Consider the following 21,392-nt stretch of genomic DNA (forward strand, 5'->3'; position numbering starts at 1 on the left):
GACCATCACGGCTGAATGATAACCGTATAGAAATTCCCTGTACCGCAGTTCCAGCATGACGACACTCCTGTACACAGAACAAAGGTGTAAACTTGAGGAACTCAAGTCTAGACCTCCTCAGCCTCATTAAACACCTCCATGAGTGAACTGGAAATGGAGCCTCCTCACACAAATCCTCACATATCTAATGAAAAGAAAAAAAACGAAGAAAAGATCAAAGGAGTTTAACATAATATTATATATAAAAAAACAAGAAGATAAAGCTTTGATGGTCCGGTGTCCACATACTTTTGGCTGAGTGGTGTATATGAGAATGTGGTATAAAACGTGAGCACTGATTCCTGCTTTTCTCTTTTATCTTCTCTGTGTTGCAGAATACAAGGTTGGTGATCACAGCTTCAGACCCAAAAAAAGCATTTTTAGCATTTTTTATAGCTGTTTGTAAAAAACTAGTAGCAATAACTTTTATAAAAAGAGGAAAAAAGCTTATAGTAGCTATAAATAAAAGAGCAATCAACCATGCTAACTCTTGCTAGCTAACATAGCTAATGTGGCTAGTTATATTTCTCATGGTCAATTTCCATGCTAAGCTGTTTGCTATTTAAACCAGGAACCCTGGAGCAGTGAGGAGACAATGCTACTAAACATTTGACCCTCATCAAGAACATCGCACTGCTGATTAGAAAAAGGGAAACAACCCCACGCATTTGCATAATGTAAAGTGATTGGCTGTTGGGTTTTATGATGCAATAACACACCTTCCTGTTCAATACTAAGATTTTCCATTGGAGTTTTAAGTCACGTAAAATTAGCTAACGTGGCTAGTTATATTTCTCATGTTCAATTTCCATGCTAAATTGTTTGCTAGCATGATCAGGTTCCGGTGCAGTGTAAGCCTTTTAAAAAAACAAATCTTTTTATGATTTTTGAGACAAATTAATGTTCCTTTTGTATGTAGATTAACTGTGAACAAACAAATCTATTAATGTCCTGATGCACATGTGTAGATTGAAAAATGCTCCTTTAGCATAAAGAACCGGCCAAGATCAAGTCGAGACCCGAGTCAAGCTCAAGTCCAAAAACATTCAAATTCGGTTCGCTTTCAAGATTTTAATTCAGATTCAATTTTCACAAATTCTCCACCCAGAATCCTTCATTTGGGGAAATGATTTGTTCTATAATCGAGCTTTCCCGAAGATTTGCTCAGAATTGAATGGAATCATCCTCAGTACCGTGGAACGAACTGATCACGTTGTTCATCACGTCACGCCAGTCGTCCTTCTCACGTTTACAGATTTATCCGTATCAGGACCTCATCGTCACGGTTCGAGGGCGTAACGCGCTGCCTGGTGACGTGGACAGGACCAGATTAGAGGTAAATCCCTTATACAGCAATGCAGCGCTAAAGGAAATGGATAAAACGTGTCGGTGCGGTGTGACGTGACGTACCATTTCCTCACGTGCTGCTACACCGGAATGCGTTTTATCCCTTTTAGGCTACAGTGAGTTTTTTTTTTTTCCAAACATTCACAAAACATATTCCTGTTCTCATTTACATCATACATTCATCAGATTATTTTACTCTCCCTGAATCTTCTGGAGTTCATTAGACCAAGAAACCAGAAGCTCCTAATGACGGTTAGAAAGCACTGGTACTGGAGACTCATTAAATTGTTAAAGATTCGATTCAATTCAATTGATTTCAATGTTATTTAATTTATTAAATATAAATTTTAGTGTCATTAAATAGTCCCCATAAGTTCATCACTAATGATCAAGCCAGAGGTGACTCCTTCATGTGGTATGAGGAAGAAACCTAAGAGGAACCAGACTCATCCTCAACACCGAATGTCCATTTTTTTACAGTTCCATCGTAGTTGAGGTTCTCAGCTGTTTACTGATGGAGACTCTAAGTGTCAAACTGTTCATGGTGATTGAACCATTATAGCAGAACTGTTTATATTCATTACATTCCAGATCCATTTTTATGGTTCTTGAGCTCCACAAAAACCTCATGGATCTTTAGGCTGGTCATGTGGAATCATCCTCAGCTGCAGCAGGTGGTTTTCTGGTAAAGATAACTCCTTTAGGATGGATGAGGCAGGTCCAGAAAGAAGCAAAGGGACTGGATCAAATAACCAAAACATCTCCTTAGAGAAGACGTCACCTGATCAGTGATTCCATGTTATCAGTCTATAGAAACGATAATGATCACGAGGGTGTTTATGTACATCTGGGATTTATTACTGTATTATTATAATCTTCTGACCTGAGTCAAGAAGGTCAGTGAAGAACTTTATCTAAAAAGACCTAAGATCTGACATTGTGTTTAAAATTGGTCATTATGTGTTTAAATTTAATAACCAATATCAACACATCTGTGTAACGTCCATGTATAATCTCCTTCCACATGTCCCTCAAGAGACACCTGTCACCTGACGAGTTCTTCCGGGTGTTTGGGATGACGATGGCCGATTTCGAGCGCTTGGCATCATGGAAACAGAACGAGCTGAAGAAGCAGGCGAGGCTGTTCTAGAACCTTCAGATGTCACCTCAGGACCAACGCCCAGGCGGCTCTCAAAGGTTCAAGCAGGACATCATGAAGCCTTCAGCTGATTCACAAATGTGAACCTCGAACAGCTTCATAAACACTGTGTGTACACATGTGTGTGTGTGTGTGTGTGTGTGTGTGTATACATGTGTGGTTTGACTTTACCTCCTGCAGCATCCTTCAGGTTGAAACAAATGGAAGAACTTTATACCTTATTTGAGAGAAAGTGAGGTTACACCAGCGAGTGTGAGAAGAGAACGTCTGAGGAACGTCGTGTGGATGGAGGTCTTTTACAGCCATTACTTGTGTAAATTTAGCAAAAACCAAAGTCCAAAAGGAGTTTAGAGTGTTTCGAACCACACACACACACACAGAGAAGATCTGATCTGTCCGTTTTCTTCTTCGGTGGATGGAGGCAGAAGAAAATGTATTAATGAGTTTAATGGATCATGTTTATGGAGATGAGATTTTTATTTTTTTTTCGTTCCATTTTGCCTTATCTTAAGAACAGCCTCGTTTATCAATCAAACGTTTATTCCACCACAAATCAGACGCGTTCATTTCACCTTTACGTCTCGATTGTGTGCTTTTTGAACATCTGAGTCCACATGCTATTATAATGAGCGCCACTCTTCTGGGAAGATTTTTGTGGAAATTCATTCATCCACATGGGTAAAGTTAAAGTCAGGTGGTGATGTAGGTGAGAAGGTGAGGAGGTCTGGGGGTGCAGCCAGCGTTCATATTCATCCCAAAGGTGTTCAGTAAGAGATCTTCCACTCCAAACTCATGGAAAGTAGAGCTTCATGGAGCTGGCTTTGTGCACAGGAGCATCATGATGTTGGAACAGGTTTGGGTCTCCTAATTCAAGTAAAGGGGACACTGTTGTGCTCCCGCATCCAGAGGGATGTGTCGATTTCATTGTTCCATCATCAGAAAGTCCGACCTTCATAAAACTTATTTATCAAAATAAAAGTGGTGATCAGAAGCAGGTTTACACACAGCCATGTTTTATTTCAGTTCATTCTTCTGCTTTATTTCTGCAGCTTCTGAAAAACAGTGTAACAGCAGAGTCTCTATGACATCATGTTCATTCCTTTGATCCTAATTTTTTATCTTTCCTTTTTTCATCACCGTCTCATGTTCTGCTTATAGATATTAGTTGAGGACGTCTCGCCTTTTTTAGACCCGATTACGATTATAGAGTTGAAAAAGCTGTAAAGGAAAATACTGTGTTCATTTTATTGAAGTAAAATGTTTAAACAATTTGTGTTGATTTGTTTCTTGTTTTAAAAAAAAAACAAAAACAAACACACAAGGTATTTTCATGAACATTCATGGATTTTAATGGTTACAAAAAAAGTAACTGCAGTTCAGTGCTTAACAAAAATCTCATAAATAACCCGACTGGATGGAGGAAAGTGTGAGAGGACGATCCCGAGTTTAGGAACGATCCCGGATGCGAAATGAGCAGACACGTGAAGAAAACGACGGCGGGATTCAGACGCTGTTAGAACCCGGGTCAGGATCCAGTCACAGCGCAGAACCCCGGACATCCAGACGCAGAACTACAGGCCACCTACAGCCCTTCTTCATCTCATGGGTGTTTATCATGCTTGATTAGTTTAGCCTTTGAGAGAAGACATTCCGGCTCTCATGATCTCATCCACCATGAGGATGTTGTTAGCGATTATTGTGCTGAAAAAAAACAAGGAGAGATAAATAAATAAATAAAGGGTTAGAGGTTCGGTCCAGTTCCCTGATGTGATCATGCAAAAGAAACACTTGATTACTGTGATCATGTAGCAAACAAACGTTTTGAGCGAAATATTTAAAGTCTAATTATGTCTCCATGTATACAGCATTGTGGTGTGAGGGCGACCCCTTGTGGTTAGACATAGCTGTAGCACTGTTCTAATACAAATGTAATGTACTCGTATGGAAATAATAAACAACGCTCATCCAGGGTCATACGTTTGAAGTGAAGGAACCGAACACGTAACGAAGCCCAGATAACACGTGAATATGCTGTAACTCACAAATTAAGATTTTCTAAACTTTTCTTTTTTTGGATTGTACAGTGGATTTGTCAATCGCAAGATCAACAAAAGGTTTTACTCACCAAGAGTTAAGCAGCTGCTTCTTAACGCTGTAATTATCCCAGACGCCGGCCTCTCCTGCGAGCATGGGTTCACCTGAGAGAAAACCACAAATACTTACATTTCTTCATATTAAATTATTAAATACATCATGAGGTGTAGAGACACACACCTGTGTTCAGGTCTATGCCGATCAATCGTCCAGATTCTATATATTCAGTCTGCAGCTTCACCAGTGTCTCCTGGGCATCATAGCCAGCACTCTGAGCCAGGACCTGCGAACACAAACGCACAATTCTAAAGCACTGTAAGAGCAAATCAGTCTTCATTAAGGATAAGCTTCGGTTTTTAAAATAGAGAAATGTATTTATCGTTTATTATAATAAGTGAGGTCATCGTTACCTACACTTACAAAGATTTCTTGTAAAAATCAAATATGAATAGAAAATTAACTTTAAAACAAGGAGCAAATTTGATCAAATAAAGAAGCCAGGATTTGATGCTGTGAAATGTACGTTATTACACCATAAATTGTTTAAAGGAAAAAAAAAAAAAAAAAAAACCCTCGTTCATGCTTTTAACGTTCCCGTACCTTCGGGATGATGAGCAGAGCGTCAGCAAACGCCTGCACGCCCAGCTGAGCTCGTCCTTTCACTTTGATCTTGTGTTTCACCAGAGCGTCAGCCACAGCCACCTCGAAAGCACCTGCTCCTGCTACCACACTTCCTGTATTCGGGAGAGAAGCTTATTTTTAATGCATACTTTTATTATTTTAGAAAAATAGAATATTTAAAATAAAATAAACACAAATAAAATCACATATCCATGTACACAGATTTGTGGTGTAATGGCGGCCCCTAGTGGCTCATCATGGATATGCCATTGTTACAATACAAATGTAATGAACTCTGATCGAATAAATTGATATCAAATATAAATTGTACATTGATGTAAATCTCCTTTTTGAGGATACGAATAAGGAAATAAAAGACAGATCCCAAAGTGTTCTGAACAGAATTGTCTATACAATTTATATGTAGTACCCCCCTTCCTCAAAAAAAAACATTACAGCCATAACGCTAATTGATTGTTCGCTTTTCCTCCATATCAGTGAATACACACACCGTATTGTACCACTGTGATAAAAGGAGAGAGAAAGAGAGAGTAATATAGCATGGTGTCTGACTGCATTTACTACAGAAAGAGTAAATCAGAATTCGGCCATGCGAGAGATCTAATTCGCGACTCCATTAAACACAGATTCACACACAGCGTTCTGGATAACGATATAAAGTCATCCCGTGTTCTTCATATTAGACACGAGAATATTTAAGAAGGTTTTGGGGTTTGTCTACTGCCTTTACTGCTTTTCATTCACAATGTACAGTCAGCCTCGGATCGTACCGTCCTCGATGGCGTTTTTGACGGCGCGCAGACCGTCTCTCACGGCGTCTTTGATCTGCATCAGCGTGTGTTTGTTCGGTCCTTTGACCAGCAGAGTGACCGAGCGTGGGTTCCCGCACTTCTCGATGAACGTGAACTTCTCCTCTCCCTGTTACAAAACACACCGTTAGCTCTCATCGCCAGCAACAAACCTCAGAGAAGATCTCAACTATCCACCAAAATCCCAGACAGAGGTTAAAACTGACCAGCGTCTGCTCATAAACGAGACCGGCGTGACCCAAACAATCCAGGGTGAGACTGTCTACAGAGTTCATGGCAGCACCACCACAGGCCAGAGTGAGTCTGAGGGAAAAGAGTAATATGAATAAAATGTTCAGATTCAGTTCTTTTCTAGAACAAATACATTTCAGTGTACAATCATATGTGTAGATAGTGTATGAAAATGGACCTTCTGAAAACGAGGACACACAAAAGTAAATTAAGACCTTAAATAATTTTTTTTTCATTAATCCAGACCAGGAAATCACTTCCTACTTTTCCAAAATACACAGGAACCCTGCTTGATGCTGATCAATTGTTCACTTCTCCCTCCAAATCAGCAAATACACAAGAACGTACCACTGTGATATATAGAGGAGAAGAGAAGTAATCTAGCATGGTGTCTGACTGCATTTACTACAGGAGGAGTAAATCAGAATTCAGCCATGCACCACTGAGTCCCTTTTGGGGTAATTAATGTGGCAGTAAACAAGGCCAATGGATGCATAATCACGGGGTCATGAGTTAATTCAATGTCAATGATGATTATACAGCATTTAAGCGACCTGACGATCATGTTCCGTACCTCTCCATGTTCCTCCTCTTCGCCCGACGCAGAGCCACGATACCTTCTTTAGCCAGAGCGTCCAGAGAGAACGGATCGATCCCCTGTGCACAAAGCAGAGCGCAGTCTAAACATCACGACGCACGTTCCAAGAGAAAGAAAACAATGTACTGGTCCCATGAATACACGTAGGAAGAACGGAGCATCTTCTACCACAGAGGTGTAGACCAGATGTTACTGTAGCACAGTTCAAGACCATGGAGAGCTACAGAAGCAACCATGGGTGTTCACTGTGCTCAAGTCTGAAAGGATCATCGATACAGAGCGGAACGTGAACTCGTACAGGTGACGTAAGGAAAGTAATGGGTGGAGTTACCTTCTGGTTGATGACCACGAAGCCCTTGTTGTTGTCAGCGCACACTTTGTTCTTTAGCTCGATGATCTTCTGCACACGTTCCTCGATGAACTTCCTCTCAGCCCTCACCAGCTTCTCCCTCTCATCGGCGCTCTTGTAGAAGAAGCCGGAGTTCACCTCGCTGGGAAAAAGGATTTACATACATTTAAACATCAATTATAAATAATGAGAAATCGGCATAAGCCCCGCCCCTTTTCCACATCTCATGCTTTAAAACTCGACTCAAATTGCAAATATTTTGAGTTTGTGAATAAAGAAGAGTCAGATGTACGTTTTCTCGTATTCTAGAGAGACATTGCAGGTCAGGATGTAAGCGTCCTCCACTCTCTTCTTCATGTCAGGATGTCGAGCACCATGGTCCAACACCAAACCTCTGATCAACCTGAAAAAGAAAGAGGAAAAGGGACTAAATTACCCGCACACACACACACACACACACACACACACACACACACACACACACACACACACACACGATCGAGTTTCTTACTGCGTATCGCACTCCGTTTTCTGTTTCATCTCCATGATCTCCACCATGTAAAGGTTGATGGGTTCGTTGGGTCTCATGATGGCCAGGACAGCGTCCACCACAGCCTGAGGAACAGCGTACGCACACGTATGCGTGTTAGACGTGCATCAACGATACACACGACAATTACATACTCATTTATAAAGAATTTTATAAACGAGACGACAGATTTGTTGTATATTGATCTATGAATTGTTATCGTAATTATACCCATCACTCCTATCGCATGAGAGCATCAGAAACAAGTCAAATCTGTAATTAATCCGATTTTGATTGATGTTTTAGGGTCAATATTGCGCTCTATTTTTATTAAATGTAGACACTAATTAGAGACTACAATAGTTCTGTTACAATAAAATGTACTGGTCCCATGAATACATGTAGGAAGAACAGAGCATCTTCTACTGCAGAGGTGTAGACCAGATGTTACTGTAGCACAGATCAAGACCAAGGAGAGCTACAGGAGCAGCCATGGGTGTTCTCTGTGCATTCATCTCACCATTAGGTCATCACAATGGGATAAAGAGATGGAGGGATAAATGGATAAAGGGGGGGGAATGAACAGAACAGATGGATATCAAATTGCTGGATGAAGGAACAGATTAAAGGAATGGAGAGAAAGGTAAAAGAGGGGTGAATGGATAGATATAGGGACTGTCTAAATGGATAAATGGAAAAAAGCAGGTGGTTTACAGATGGACAATATGAAGGTGATGGATCCGGTGATTTTCAGGAGATGAATGGATTGATAAAGAGATGGGATAGCTAGATAAAGACGATGGATCCTTTGATCAGGAGACTACAGATGTTCCTTACCTCTGTGAGCAGGTCAGCCAGCTCAGCGTGGACTTTGGTCCTCAGTGAGGTTCTGGCCACTTCAACCAGAGTCTCACGGTCCATCTCCTTGGTGACCTTCAGGTCCTCGAGCACAGCCAGAGCCTTCTCCTTTGCAGCCTCAAAGCCCTCCACGATGATCCTGGGATGGAGACCCTGAGCGCAACATACAAGACACAAGGTCGCTTATTCTTCCATCAGACGTTTGATCCGTAATTCGTCGTCGAGATCGGATCGACACATTCTGAACAAAATCGTAAGAATGGCGATCGCGCGAACCTCAGAAACGTAAACATCCGCTTGTTTTAGTAACTCTCCGATGATGAGGACGTTGGACGTGGTGCCGTCTCCGGTGATGTCGTCCTGCGCCGTAGCCACCTTAGCGATCAGAGAAGCTGTGGGATGCTGGATTTGCTGTGAGAGAAACAAAAATAAATAAACACACAGGAACGCATTTTTCATCAGGTCACATAGAGACATTACAGCGTCGTCTCTTACCATCTCGTGCAGCAGGACATTGCCGTCTTTAGTGAGTTTGATGTCTCCAGCGCCGGACACGAGCCTGCGGAGGAAGATAGTAAAACTTCTGGTTAAATGGTGGACGTTGATCTGAGATTGTCTGAGAATCACGTTAAATGTACAGAAAACACAATAAATATTGTTATTTTAACAGTATTTAACTAACAGTCATAAAATCTTGGGGTAATGATGCTGATCATCATGGACCTCCAGCAGAGATATTACAGATTATTATTATTGCAGGATTGATTGTTGAATTATGGCGACTCCTCACACAAATAAATACGCATTTGCGGTACATGTATTCGATCCAATCCGCTTCGCTACAGGACTTTTGATTCACACGTGTACCGAACGCAATCCTTGTTTTACATGTGGAACGTAGTTAAAATCCAGGTTCCCGCACGAACGTATTAAGTGGCAGAGCGCAAGTTTGTTTGTCTCACACTGACCACATTGCAACTTTCTATTATTATTAAAACAATAAAAAAAAAAAAAAAAGAAACTACACTTATTGTCACTGTGGACACTGGCAGCGTACAGGAAATACGATTTGTAGTGTAAAAAAATAAATAAAACCCACTATTTACGTATACGTGAAATCGCCACCAATTCCATGTTAAAAACAGTCTAAATCCTGACAATTTCACACATCGAAGGGAGTAAATGAATGAAGAAGGGAAGGAATATAGAATGTAGAACCTCTCTTTAGAAAATGTATTATTTAATGTAAACAACATGCACATATTATCCAAATAAGGGTCTAACAAAATAAATAGAATGCTTCCATTTTTTTTTATTTTATCAATGACTCAATTAAAATTAATATAATAAGTGTATTGCATTAATTTGATTATTCTATTTTATAAAATAGTATTATACATACACTTTATAATTTTTATATTATTTATATATATATATATATATATATATATATATATATATATATATATATATATATATATATACACACACATACACACATACATACATACATACACACACACACACTTTTTTTATTAAACCAAGAAGGCATTTTATTTTAAATTGTTTAAAATAACTAAAGAAATTGAACAGAAAAGTGAATTTCATGCACAGTTACAAACCAAATTCAGACTATTTACTAAAATCACACAAACTGAGGTATTGGATGGATTTATATAAAAAAATAAATAATAATAAATAATAAAAAAAGAACTGTACTCTATATTGTATTTCCCAAACCCATGACAGTAATGTTGTCCAAAAAAAAAAAAAACAACAAAGCAGTGTCTCTGGAAAGATGCAGGATTTCACTATACAGGGTTCTGGGTGGAGCAGAGAAAATAAATAAAAGATCCAAAATATATTATAGCTCTAGTTTTATGTACAAATCAAAGTATGAACTACACGTGCTTTAATAGTTTCAAAGTCTTAAAAAAATGATTTCCAATCTAATAATCTAATACTGATCTGATTACTGTCTGGAGCTGTGAGTCAGACAGACAGCTAGCATAGAGAGGAACCATGTGGATCAGAGATTTAGTGCAAACTAGCCATGCTAATGAAGCTAAAACAAGCAAAACTGAGGTAAAATATGCAAGATAAATAAAAAGTACTTTAACACTGGAACAGTATTAAAACCGGACGCACATATTAATAGTGCAGTGTGAAAATCCGCCATGAATTTATTTTATATAGAGATATTCTGTACTAACGAACACAAAGAGCGATCCCAAATCGCGCGGTATCGCTCGCCAAGTGCACTAAAAAGGGCGCATGACACTTTCGACGCCGCCATATTTAGTGCGCCAGTATGTAAAGCGAAAGCCGATTTGGGGTGCGGCCCGAGCACGAAACACGCGACTGCGCCAACCGGGGCCTTAGCACACGTTGACTCACATTTTCATGGTTCCCTTCGGTCCGAGGTTGCTTCTCAGGACGTCTTGAAGCCCCCGAGCGGCGCTGATGTTCACGGCCAGGGCCGCCTGGGCTCTGGCGACCTCCGCTTTCGGATTAAGTGCTTTCACAGCAGACATCGTGACGCGCCTGGGCTTCTCTAGTCGGACCGGAATGAGGCTCTGAACCGCGGAGTCACGCCTTTTCTAGAAAGCTCCAAGCGAGCACGAGCTCTTTTGTTACAGCCCACCGCGCGTTGCGTGCACGTGTCACAAGCACAGCGAGCTCTGATTGGCTAATAGCCACGTCTGTCATTTATACGCGGAAGTGTAGGCAAGATGGCCGACTTGCATGGTGCTGATGCTTAGTCAGCAACAATGACTATCCATAATGTGTACTGAAGTTAACAAGCTATAAAAAACCCTAAAAATATAAACTTTTTTAATTGTGCATACTTCCCAAAATCATTCATCTATTCAACCCTTGTACTTTCAACACTTTTATGTTAATATCATCACCTAACCATCAAACCAGTTGCAAAAATATTTCGTTATTTCCCATTTGCATTTTTTATTCCACCCTCCATACCTCTGGTACGGTTGCAGGGAGAAGAGGTGGAGAAGGTGGAGGAGTTCAGGTACCTGGGATCAACAGTGCAGAGTAATGGAGAGTGTGTTAGAGAAGTGAAGAAAAGAGTGCAGGCAGGGTGGAGTGGGTGGAGAAGAGTGATAGCAGGAGTGATTTGTGATAGAAGAGTATCTGTGAGAGTGAAAGGGAAAGTTTATAGGACTGTGGTGAGACCTGAGATGTTGTACGGTTTAGAGACAGTGGCATTTAGGAAGGATGTGAAGCTGAAGGTAGCAGAGCTGAAGATGTTGAGATGTTCGTTTGGAGTTACCACGATGGACAGGATTAGAAATGAGTTTATTAGAGGGACAGTGCATGTAGGACGTTTTGGAGACAAGGTGAGGGAGGTGAGATTGAGATGGTTTGGACATGTGCAGACGAGAGACATGGGGTATATCAGTAGGAGAATGCTGAGGATGGAGACACCAGGAAGGAGAAAAAGAGGAAGACCAAGAAGGAGCTTTATGGATGTGGTGAGGGAAGATATGCAGGTAGTTGGTTTGAAAGATGCAGATGTAGAGAACTCTGTGCTCCAGGGGCGCTGTATCATGGCTGACCCTACGCTCTGACCCCAGCTTCTGAACAAGCTCAGATATGCAAAGAGAAGAATTTGACTGTGATTTCACAAAACTTTCAGGATGAAAGACAATAACCCTTTTCTCTTAAAGAGAATTTATAGAGTAAGGAATAATGTTCCCGTCACATTTGTCTCTCCGTCGGAAACCAGACGTGTTCAATTTGAGCGTGACTCAAAGCAACGGAGACGATCATCTGTAGTTCAATCATAAATTTATTTTAGTATGTACATCTAATCTCCTCAAAGCAGTGAGAATATTATGTACCAATCCATCCATAATTCACACAAAAACATTTCAAGAATTTTTTTTTTTTTTTGGCTGAGCAAAATTAAATCCTTCTAGAATGTGGAAAGAGAAAATTTCCACATACAAACATGCTGTAATTTGTTCAGTGACAAGAAAAAGAACCAGATAAACACAAAAGCTGCAAATAAAAGAAAATATGGAAAATATTTAAAATTTATTAGACGGGGTCGTCACTTCATTCTCATTTCTGCAATCAGCACTCGATTAAACGATCGAGTCTTGAGTTTCTTATAATAAAAATGAAATTTGTATTCGTTTTTGACAATTAGTTCAGATTCTGTTAGAGTTATTACTGACTGTTGTAAAACTGAACTACATATTATACAGAGACAAGAACGTGATTGGCTGAAGCTCCAGATCCAGAATGATTTGAGCAAAGTCTCCTACTCAATGCGCACACACACACACACACACACACACACACAAAACGCATCCTGGGGAAAAATGCATTATAAAAATCAAGTGACTGTCAAAAGATCCTGACTGGATTGTTTTTTTAGGCCATGAATAGCAGGAGTGATGGACCTGCTGTAATAATTCTGGGGTAATTCATATCTCAGAAGATTCTGATTGGAAAACTTAGCCATGTGGGGGAAAAAAAACAAATAAAATAAAAGGGGAAAAAAAAGTCGCAATGCTACGAATGTTTTGTTTAGTTTTTTCCTCCCCAGAACTGAGCAAAGATCCACAGCAGCACAACTCGGTCTTCAGAACCGGGTTCCGTCCAAGGAAGCTACTTCAGAGGTGAAATCTTCAGCGGGATCATTATTCTCGACTCCATGTGCTGAATCAAAGGAACTAATAACGACAAGAAGGGGGGGTGTTAAAGATTTGCGATCTGTCTTTTTCTTTCCGATGGGAAGTACGAGTTTTTAAAGCCTCACCCGTGTAGTAGACGACTTCGTCCCAACCTTCGTGCTGCCATGCTGCATTTCTGGTTTCCTCCCTCGACTGCAGGTCTTTGTATGCTGAAGTGGCAAATGGATGAAAGGTTAAATCGTGAAGAACATTTACATATCCTGCAGAAATGTCCACACACATGATCCTGAACAGAGGTCGACATATTCATTGACAAAAATCCACACACAGTTTTTCCGGGTTGCTGTCTGTTGCTAGAGCCATCATTACAAGAGCGGCCCCTAGAGGCGAATCACTGACACAACGTGCTGCTTATTTTTTTACACGCGATACTTTATTATTTATTATTCATAATTTATTCATTATATTTATTAATTCATTCATATTTTTTTCATTTAGCACATTTCCATTTTTTAAAATAAAGTTTAGTACTATTTTATATGGAGTGTGCAATTTTATCCAGTATCCATTTTAAAAACTATCGCATGATTAATCGGTTATCGATAAGTACGATCCAACCTAGTTAGCGGTATCTGAAAAATTAGTCGCTCGACCGCTACTCCTGAACACTTAAGATTGACTCACCCCACAGGTGATGCACCATGTACAAATTTCCAATTTGAGAGAAGAAGCCTCCCACTGCCTCGTTGTTCTGCTGTCGGAGCTCGATAGCCCGAGCCCTGAAAACACACCACAGCCAGGATTATCATCAGCAAAAATAAACAAAAAATAAGCTTCATTTGAACAGATTACAACAGGACAACAATGATCAGTCAAAAACTTAGTCTGGACTAAACTCTACAAAACAGAGTGTCCAGTCAGTCTAACCATTGAGTTGTGTGTGTGTGCGTGTGTTTCAGCTACATCCTGCACAGACGATGTGGTTTTTTTTTTTGCCTCTAAACCAAACAACAAACAAATCAAAAGCAACAGATTTCAGGCTGGAAATGGATTCATATGCAAGAGAGTGACCCTTAACTTTTTTACATTGTGACAAACTGCCAAGTTTCTAATGTTCCAGTTGACTTGTGCAATATGTATATATTTACATCCTGGTCAGTGAGTATTGTGTAAATGCTGGATTGTGATTGGCTGGAAGTTCAGGTGTAAATAGCAGATTGTGATTGAACTGTAGATGTAACTAGACGTTTGATTTAATTGTAGAATTGTAGAAGCTCACCAAAAAATAATTTTTATATCTAATAAATACAATTTATTTTATTTATTTATTATATATTTTTGAACAAAGTCTAAAACCATGTCATATGTGCTGAGGAAAACGTACCTCAAATGGGTCTGCCGTCACCAAACCACCAGATTAATTCAGAACATTTATCTTAATGCATTAAATCAGTTTGTTCATAAAGACATGCAGAATCAAATTATTATAAGATGAAAGATTTTATTACATTTAAACTTTTTTTTTTAATTACTGCAAGCAAAAGGCGGTCGAATTGGCATTCATTTATATAGACTATATGAACAAAAGTATTGGGACACCTTGACATTTTCAGCCATATGTGTTCTTTTCATAATTGTGTAGGACGTCTCTGGATGCAGGAGCATGACTTTTCACTTGAACTAAGAGACTGGAACCTGTTCCAGCATGACATGAGCATCATAAAGATCTGCTTTCCATGGGTTGGAAAGGAAGATCTCCTGCTATAGAGCTCCAACCCTATTAACACCTCTGGAATAAATGTGAATGCTGACTGCACCTCAGGCCTCCTCACCTACATCAGTACATGACTACAGCTACATCAGCCACAAGGGTGTTAGTATAACCCTTGTGGCTGATGTAGCTCCAAAAATCTAGAGGAACATTTTCCCAAAGGAATGGAGCTCATTATAACAGGACTAAATGTGGACTGGGTTGTTCAAAATGCACAATCTTCAGTTGTCCACAAACTTTTGTCCATACAGTCGACGTTTTATTTTATAGACTGAATTTGCGATTTGAGGAATGTTACCCTGCGTTCTCAAATATCAGCAGCTGTAGAGGCAACAATAAAACCAGGTCAGAGGTTAAATTTGCCTAGAATATGATACTTAAACAAACAAACAAAAAATGAAACACAATAAAAGTAATAATAATAATAATAACAAAAAAAAACACCTTACCAGTAATTTCCCCACTCGATCATCGTTCCAGGCTAGAAGAGAAAATTTTATATTATATACTCGACAGATTTATCATAAAAGTATTCGATGTGACGTAACATTACGTAGAACCTGTAGAATCTAGAACCACTAAATGAACACGCTGATGAGGTTCTCTCGTACCCGGAGTTGGTAAGATCTGAGCTCGTAGATGTTAGGCCCGTCTCTGGGTACGGGTTCGTTCCAGAAGCTGAACTCGAGCAGGAGCTGATTTCTACGAGACAGCAACATCTTCCCTCGTTCTTCTCTGTACTCCATGAACTCCTGATTAGATGCCGGTGAAAACAAATAGCACACAGAGTTCAATCAAATTCAGAAGTGTTCCATCAGGGTTTCTGCAGCTTTCACAAAGTCCCATTTTATCAAATTTAAGACGTGTATCACAACATCCAAAAACAAACACACGAATACCAACAGCGAATTTAAGAATGTTTCAAACACATGAGATTCTATTCACATTTTCTAACAAGTACCAAAAAACACAATCGGTATACAAGCAACAGTAAATGGACAATAAATAAATACACAACTATACAAGCACATAAAAAAAATTACAGAGTCCAAATTAACAAAATAACGGAGTATATTGTAAAAGAAATCGCTTTGTATAATAATTCAGAATTATAATATTAAATACAATCAATTATAATTTGTAATTATATGTATTATTATTATTACACTTTTTAGTCATGTACATATAAAGAATTTATCCATTAATATAGATTAAATGTGAGGATAGTGGAATTTATTTCGGTATTTTCAAAAGGTGTAAAAATACGCCTGTAATTTAAATGCTGAATGTGCAAAATTATTTAAAGAACCTGCTAAAATTTTAGGCAACATTCAAAAGTAATAGGGACTTTTTTTTTATTATTATAAAATGAGGTTTTAGGACATGGGAATGTCGGCGTAGTTGCTTCCGAGGACCTCTATATTTAAATAAACACGCACCTTATTCTTTCTGACTTTGTTCATGACGTCGGTCAGGGCGGGGTAGCCTCCTCTGTATCGCCACAGATGCACTGTGAGGAATTAAACAGAGTACAATGAGAGTGTCAGTACATGGAAACTTTTAGAAAAACTTCAAGCAGTCGATAGAAAAGACAGAGCGTTTATAGCTGCTACAATGTAAACAAGGACGAGTTCATAGCAGTTTTCTAGCGGTGTAGGAAACCACCGAACTTATGCGCACCTGCTTGATCCTGCTCTCCGTACCAGGTGTTCCAGGTTCCCACCAGCTCACACGAATATTCAGGGTTGGCGTGGATAGAGGGCAAGACTTGTTCACTGTGTGCGCAAAAGCGGTTAATACATATTAACACTGAACGCCTCGGAAAAGAGAGAGAGAGAGAGAGTGCACCTAAACACACCCTTCACCAAGAGTTTCACGCTGATTTGTGAGTAGATCAAAATATTATAGAAAAAAATTACAAAATTTCTGCGTTAAAAAAAAAAAAAAAGGCTGGAAGGAAAAACTACTCATGATTGAATAATGAATTAGAATCATCATTACAATTAATTAATTAATGATTAAAAAAAATATTACAAATAAAAATAAAAAATAAAAAACACACCAAACTACTACACAGCACCATCTCAATATGGATGAGCTTACCAAAGTTTGTTATAATCATCAAGGCACTCTGGCTTGACATTGTGAACTGTAAAAGAAAGGCATGTTACGCACTGAAACAACGGCTCGGCTGACTAAAGGAACAAATTTACACGTTCTGATCTTACAGCTAACAGCGCGAGATGGACGCTAGGCTTGTGCGATACGATGTTTTCCTCGTCTCGGGAATCGTGTTAAATATCTACGGATTCATGTCTACGATATCCTTTGGATCATGTGGGCTTTCTGGAGTAGTGTCGCAGGTTTGACGGGTTTATAGCCAACATAGAAATAACAAAGATTAAAAGCAGGTCATCAGATTAAATCGATTATACAATAAACATTCCTGTTTTCATACCTGTCTCTGCCTGCAAGCAGTAACAGACCATGTGAAGTAATATTGGGAAAAATAACGCTAATTTGGACGGAATTCATCCAAAAACTCGACACCATCTCAACATGAAAGATCTCTACGAATTACACGTTTCACAAATAACGCAAATTTACACACACTATCTGTCACAGCTGTTCCAGACCACACAAACCGTCGTTCTATCATTCATGGGTGATTAAAATGAGAACGCGGTTATTCACGACGATTTAAACAAAGAATTTCTGGAGAAGGGATGGAAGTGGAATATCGCACAAGCCTATCGCAGAGCTGTGAGGTGCTGGTCGGGGGAACGTACACTGGATTTTATACAGGTTGTTGTCTTCTTTTTTGGCCAGCAGATGAGAATGAGCGTCCTTCCTGGGGTCGACTTTTCGCACAAAGAGAGATTTGAACCAGCTGTCTTCACGGCTCCGGTTGGAGGACGCTGACAAGGTTCTGAGGAGATACAGAGGGAAGACGTGAAGTGAGTCGTGAAGATACGATAATCAGACAAGTGACGTAGTTTAGAAAAAGAGATTTGTTGGATATTAATAAGTGTCTACGTTTTCTCTCACACACTCACACACTCACACACACACACACACACACACACACACACACACACACCTCCACTCCTTTTTCCTTGACAGCAGCCAGCCATGACGCTGCACAACTTCTCCTCTAAACTCCTCAGATGTTATGTCCCATCTACACCTCCATAATCTCCTCCCCATGATCCTACCCCACATCCAGACATCCAGATGGAACTTAAAAACGATTCCTGCTCAACTTTAAGTTCTATCACTTTGTATAACGTGGCTCTGAATGTGACCTTGAGCTTCAGCTCCATGGTGTCCATGGTGTCCATGCTGCATGTTCAGTGCCCTCAGGACCTGCTCCAGCTGCTTCACTTACTTCCTAACTTCTAGCTTCCAGGCTGAAACGATCTCCAGCCCAAACAGGACCACGGAGTCTCGCTCCTGGAAATCTCCATGTGTTTAAACGCTCACACACACACACCACTCAAACTCCCTGACTAGTCAACTAGCATAGCTGGAATAAACAACTATAAGCAGCATGGGAAACACGTGTTTACACGCTTCTCACCGGATGGTTACTGAAGAGTGCTGTTTGGGTCGGAACCCGCTGGCAGTGGGGTGCAGGCCCTTCCTCAGGCTCTGAAGGACTCTGGTCGCCATCTTTCCTCAATGTCGAGCAGCTCGCGCTTCCTGCTACATAACCGCAGCATGAACTGCGCTGCCATTCAGACCTTTCACCTGTAGGGGGCGGAAAAGGGTCGTGTGTATGTGTAGATAGATAGATAGATAGATAGATAGATAGATAGATAGATAGATAGATAGATAGATAGATAGATAGATAGATAGATAGATAGATAGATAGATAGATAGAAATAATTGGGTATAAATAATGTATCTTAGAGAGGCAGAGTAAATATGGACAGAGCTTCACCCATCTGTGAAATCCCACTCTTCTGGGAAGATGTTCCACTAGATTTTAGAGTGAGCTTATGGATATTTGTGTTCATCAGAAACAAGGGTGTTAGTAAAGTTAGGTATTGATGTAGGTGAGGTGTGGAGGCCTGGGGTGCAGTCAGCGTTCACATTCATCCCAAAGGTTTTCTGTAGGGTTGATATCAAGATCTTCCTCTCCAAATCATGTAAACAACATCGTCATGCTTCACCATGCTGGAACAGGTTTTCCAAGTTTAAGTGAAAGCAAAATTTTATTATAGCGCCATCTAAAGACGTCCTGTAGAATTGTGTGCCTCTGGCTTTGTGGTAACATTTTGGAGAAGAACCACATATGGAAGGGAAGGTCAGGTGTCTCAATACTTTGTCAATATAGTGCATGCGATATATGAGAAAAGTCGGAAAAAGGAAATAATCACCTCATTGACACATTTAGTTTTAGTTTTAAAATAAGTAAAAGTGAACATTTACTTCAAAGCAACATTTACTTTCGGTCCACGACCCTCAACCCTCCAATCTGCTTTTAATCTTCTCCAGAGGAACAATTCACACTTTTATTTACATGGGTTTATCAAACTCTGCTCCGAAGTGGTGATAAACATGTACAGTACAGTACAATGTGCAACTCTGCGGCGATTGAAAGTAACATCCACAGGCTGTGTCTATCCGGTCATACTTGCTGACACTGCAAACCTGAAGGTTAACCCAGGGTTTAGATCTGTACGGTGGAAAAATATCAGATTATAAACACCAGGGATTAATTGTTAACCCGACATGATGCACGAAAAGTTTGGATGGAAATGAAAGAAGGGTTGTGTTTATGCAGAGTTTGAATGAACACTTTGTAGTGAAAGGATAATCTGAAGCTGACTGATGATTCATGTATCATACACTGGAAGGAAGAGAACTTGGTTCGCTGAACATCTGTCTGAAACATCACAGCTGCATATGGCCCTGGGGAAGGACTTTGAAAACACTACTATGATCTAGTGCCAATTTTTATAATGAAATATATCTAACCACAGAGTCCTGCATTTAATAAACTATCACTGAACAACACACTTCACCAGTGATGGAACTGTAATGAATGGACATTCGTTAATAAGGATAAGGACAGCTTCCTTTCTGGTTCTTCTCGGGGTTTCTTCATCATGCTATCTCGGGGAGTTCTTCTCCTTCACCTTGTTTACCACTGGTTCACTCATTATGGACAAACTTACAGTTACAAGGAGCAAATTTATAGCCACTAAACTTATGCATTTTTATTGTATAACTTCTTTATCTCTGTAAAACCGCTTTAGGACGACGTCTATTGTTAAAAACATTCTACAAATATCGAACATCAAACAAGGTGCCAAGAGAGAGAAATCACTTTGTTGATCCCAGAGAGAAATTCAAAGCTATTGAATTCAATTAATGTTTATTTGTGTTGCGGTTTTAACCATGAACATTGTCTCAGAGCAGCTTTACACAGATAATGTGGTGATAAAAATGAAGATGTTCTTTATAAGTGTAAGTTTTTCCCTGATTAACAATTCGGTGGAGACTGTGGTGAAGGAAAAGCTCCCTGAGATACAGAAGGAAGAAACCTTGAGAGGAACCAAACTCAAGAGGGAACTTCATCCTCATCTGGGTTCCACCAAATGTCCATTTATTGCAGATATATGTTGTGGGGTACAGTGATGGAGATTAGAAGCAAACTGTAGTCCTGAGTCAGTGTAGCAGACTGATGACATTAACTGGTCCAAATCAGTCCAAACAGTCCAAACAGTCCAAATCCATCCTCTAAGCTCCCATTCTTACTCCGGAATTTCATGGAACCAGCCAATGCGTTGATGAGAAACCGCCCACAGCTGCAGAGAGTCACCTCCAGTCAAAGAGAACATCATCCAGAGGCAGGCCTGAACGAAGTGGGAAGATCTGAGGAGAGAAGAGGAGCAGGAACAGTGGTCACTGGAACCTCAGGAGCATGTTTAACTCGAGAGAAAGAGAGAGAGAGAGAGAGAGAGAGAGAGAGAGAGAGAGAGAAAGAAGAGAGGTGGCAGAAAGAGAAGGATATGGATTATTATTATCCCAGGGATCTTTGGGATTAAAGAGACGACCCACCACACCACCGTCAACAAACCTGAATGAATGTGGAGGAGTGAGGAGACAACAGCATACAAATATCCCAGTTCACCAAACACTCGATATCCATGATCCCTCCAGATCTGCTCCTTTACCTAAGAAAAATCTACTGAAAAAAGACGACTAAATAAATATGCTTTCAGCCTCGACTTGAACACTGAGACTGTGTCTGAGTCCCGAACACTGATTGGAAGGTTGTTCCATAACTGTGG

At 39.9% G+C, this 21,392-nt stretch overlaps 3 protein-coding genes and 2 non-coding genes across 9 annotated transcripts in view; 1 reads left to right on the top strand and 4 right to left on the bottom strand.

Annotated features, from left to right (window-relative positions):
• The window catches only part of LOC124397754 (actin-binding LIM protein 3-like), a 59,796-nt gene extending 55,980 nt beyond the window's left edge, over positions 1-3,816 (top strand). For all 5 annotated transcript variants that reach the window (XM_046867502.1, XM_046867504.1, XM_046867505.1 and 2 more), the window contains 3 exons: positions 375-382; positions 1,295-1,375; positions 2,423-3,816. In XM_046867502.1, the coding sequence (XP_046723458.1) occupies positions 375-382; positions 1,295-1,375; positions 2,423-2,536 (203 nt within the window). In that variant the 3' untranslated portion in view covers positions 2,537-3,816. The remainder of the gene's footprint in view (positions 1-374; positions 383-1,294; positions 1,376-2,422) is intronic.
• A 52-nt stretch (positions 3,817-3,868) lies between these two features.
• On the bottom strand, positions 3,869-11,280 carry cct6a (chaperonin containing TCP1, subunit 6A (zeta 1)). The gene is made up of 14 exons (XM_046867507.1): positions 11,053-11,280; positions 9,151-9,214; positions 8,932-9,066; positions 8,635-8,808; positions 7,780-7,883; positions 7,561-7,671; positions 7,251-7,410; positions 6,896-6,978; positions 6,297-6,393; positions 6,052-6,199; positions 5,240-5,373; positions 4,820-4,922; positions 4,671-4,743; positions 3,869-4,246 (listed from the first exon to the last, which is right to left on the bottom strand). Exons 1-14 carry the CDS (start codon positions 11,187-11,189, stop codon positions 4,174-4,176), a joined length of 1,596 nt encoding a protein of 531 aa, XP_046723463.1. The 5' UTR covers positions 11,190-11,280; the 3' UTR covers positions 3,869-4,173.
• Positions 5,733-5,874, bottom strand: LOC124398524. The gene has a single exon (XR_006928082.1). It is a non-coding gene; the product is annotated as a small nucleolar RNA SNORA15 (small nucleolar RNA).
• Positions 6,624-6,759, bottom strand: LOC124398523. The gene has a single exon (XR_006928081.1). It is a non-coding gene; the product is annotated as a small nucleolar RNA SNORA15 (small nucleolar RNA).
• A 1,168-nt stretch (positions 11,281-12,448) lies between the features above and the next one.
• LOC124397757 (protein NipSnap homolog 2-like) lies at positions 12,449-18,828 on the bottom strand. Its single transcript, XM_046867509.1, has 10 exons — positions 18,671-18,828; positions 17,880-18,019; positions 17,194-17,239; positions 16,771-16,865; positions 16,530-16,600; positions 15,702-15,842; positions 15,540-15,571; positions 14,004-14,098; positions 13,445-13,528; positions 12,449-13,358 (listed from the first exon to the last, which is right to left on the bottom strand). Exons 1-10 carry the CDS (start codon positions 18,760-18,762, stop codon positions 13,294-13,296), a joined length of 861 nt encoding a protein of 286 aa, XP_046723465.1. The 5' UTR covers positions 18,763-18,828; the 3' UTR covers positions 12,449-13,293.
• Positions 18,829-21,392: the final 2,564 nt, after the last annotated feature.

The sequence above is a fragment of the Silurus meridionalis genome, chromosome 15, assembly GCF_014805685.1.
Source record: "Silurus meridionalis isolate SWU-2019-XX chromosome 15, ASM1480568v1, whole genome shotgun sequence".
In the NCBI taxonomy this organism is placed as follows: Eukaryota; Metazoa; Chordata; class Actinopteri; order Siluriformes; family Siluridae; genus Silurus; species Silurus meridionalis.

What these genes read in the sequence shown, in the direction of transcription:
- LOC124397757 (XM_046867509.1), bottom strand. Translation starts at nt 18,762, where the DNA reads ATGGCGACCAGAGTCCTTCAGAGCCTGAGGAAGGGCCTGCACCCCACT. An exon ending in CACTCTTCAGTAACCATCCG is followed by an intron (nt 18,020 to 18,670) that starts GTGAGAAGCGTG and finishes GTATCTCCTCAG; the next exon opens with AACCTTGTCAGCGTCCTCCA. An exon ending in ATCGAGTGGGGAAATTACTG is followed by an intron (nt 14,099 to 15,539) that starts GTAAGGTGTTTT and finishes GTGTGTTTTCAG; the next exon opens with GGCTCGGGCTATCGAGCTCC.
- cct6a (XM_046867507.1), bottom strand. Translation starts at nt 11,189, where the DNA reads ATGTCTGCTGTGAAAGCACTTAATCCGAAAGCGGAGGTCGCCAGAGCC. An exon ending in TCGTTTATGAGCAGACGCTG is followed by an intron (nt 6,200 to 6,296) that starts GTCAGTTTTAAC and finishes GTTTTGTAACAG; the next exon opens with GGAGAGGAGAAGTTCACGTT. An exon ending in CGGCATAGACCTGAACACAG is followed by an intron (nt 4,744 to 4,819) that starts GTGTGTGTCTCT and finishes GTTTTCTCTCAG; the next exon opens with GTGAACCCATGCTCGCAGGA.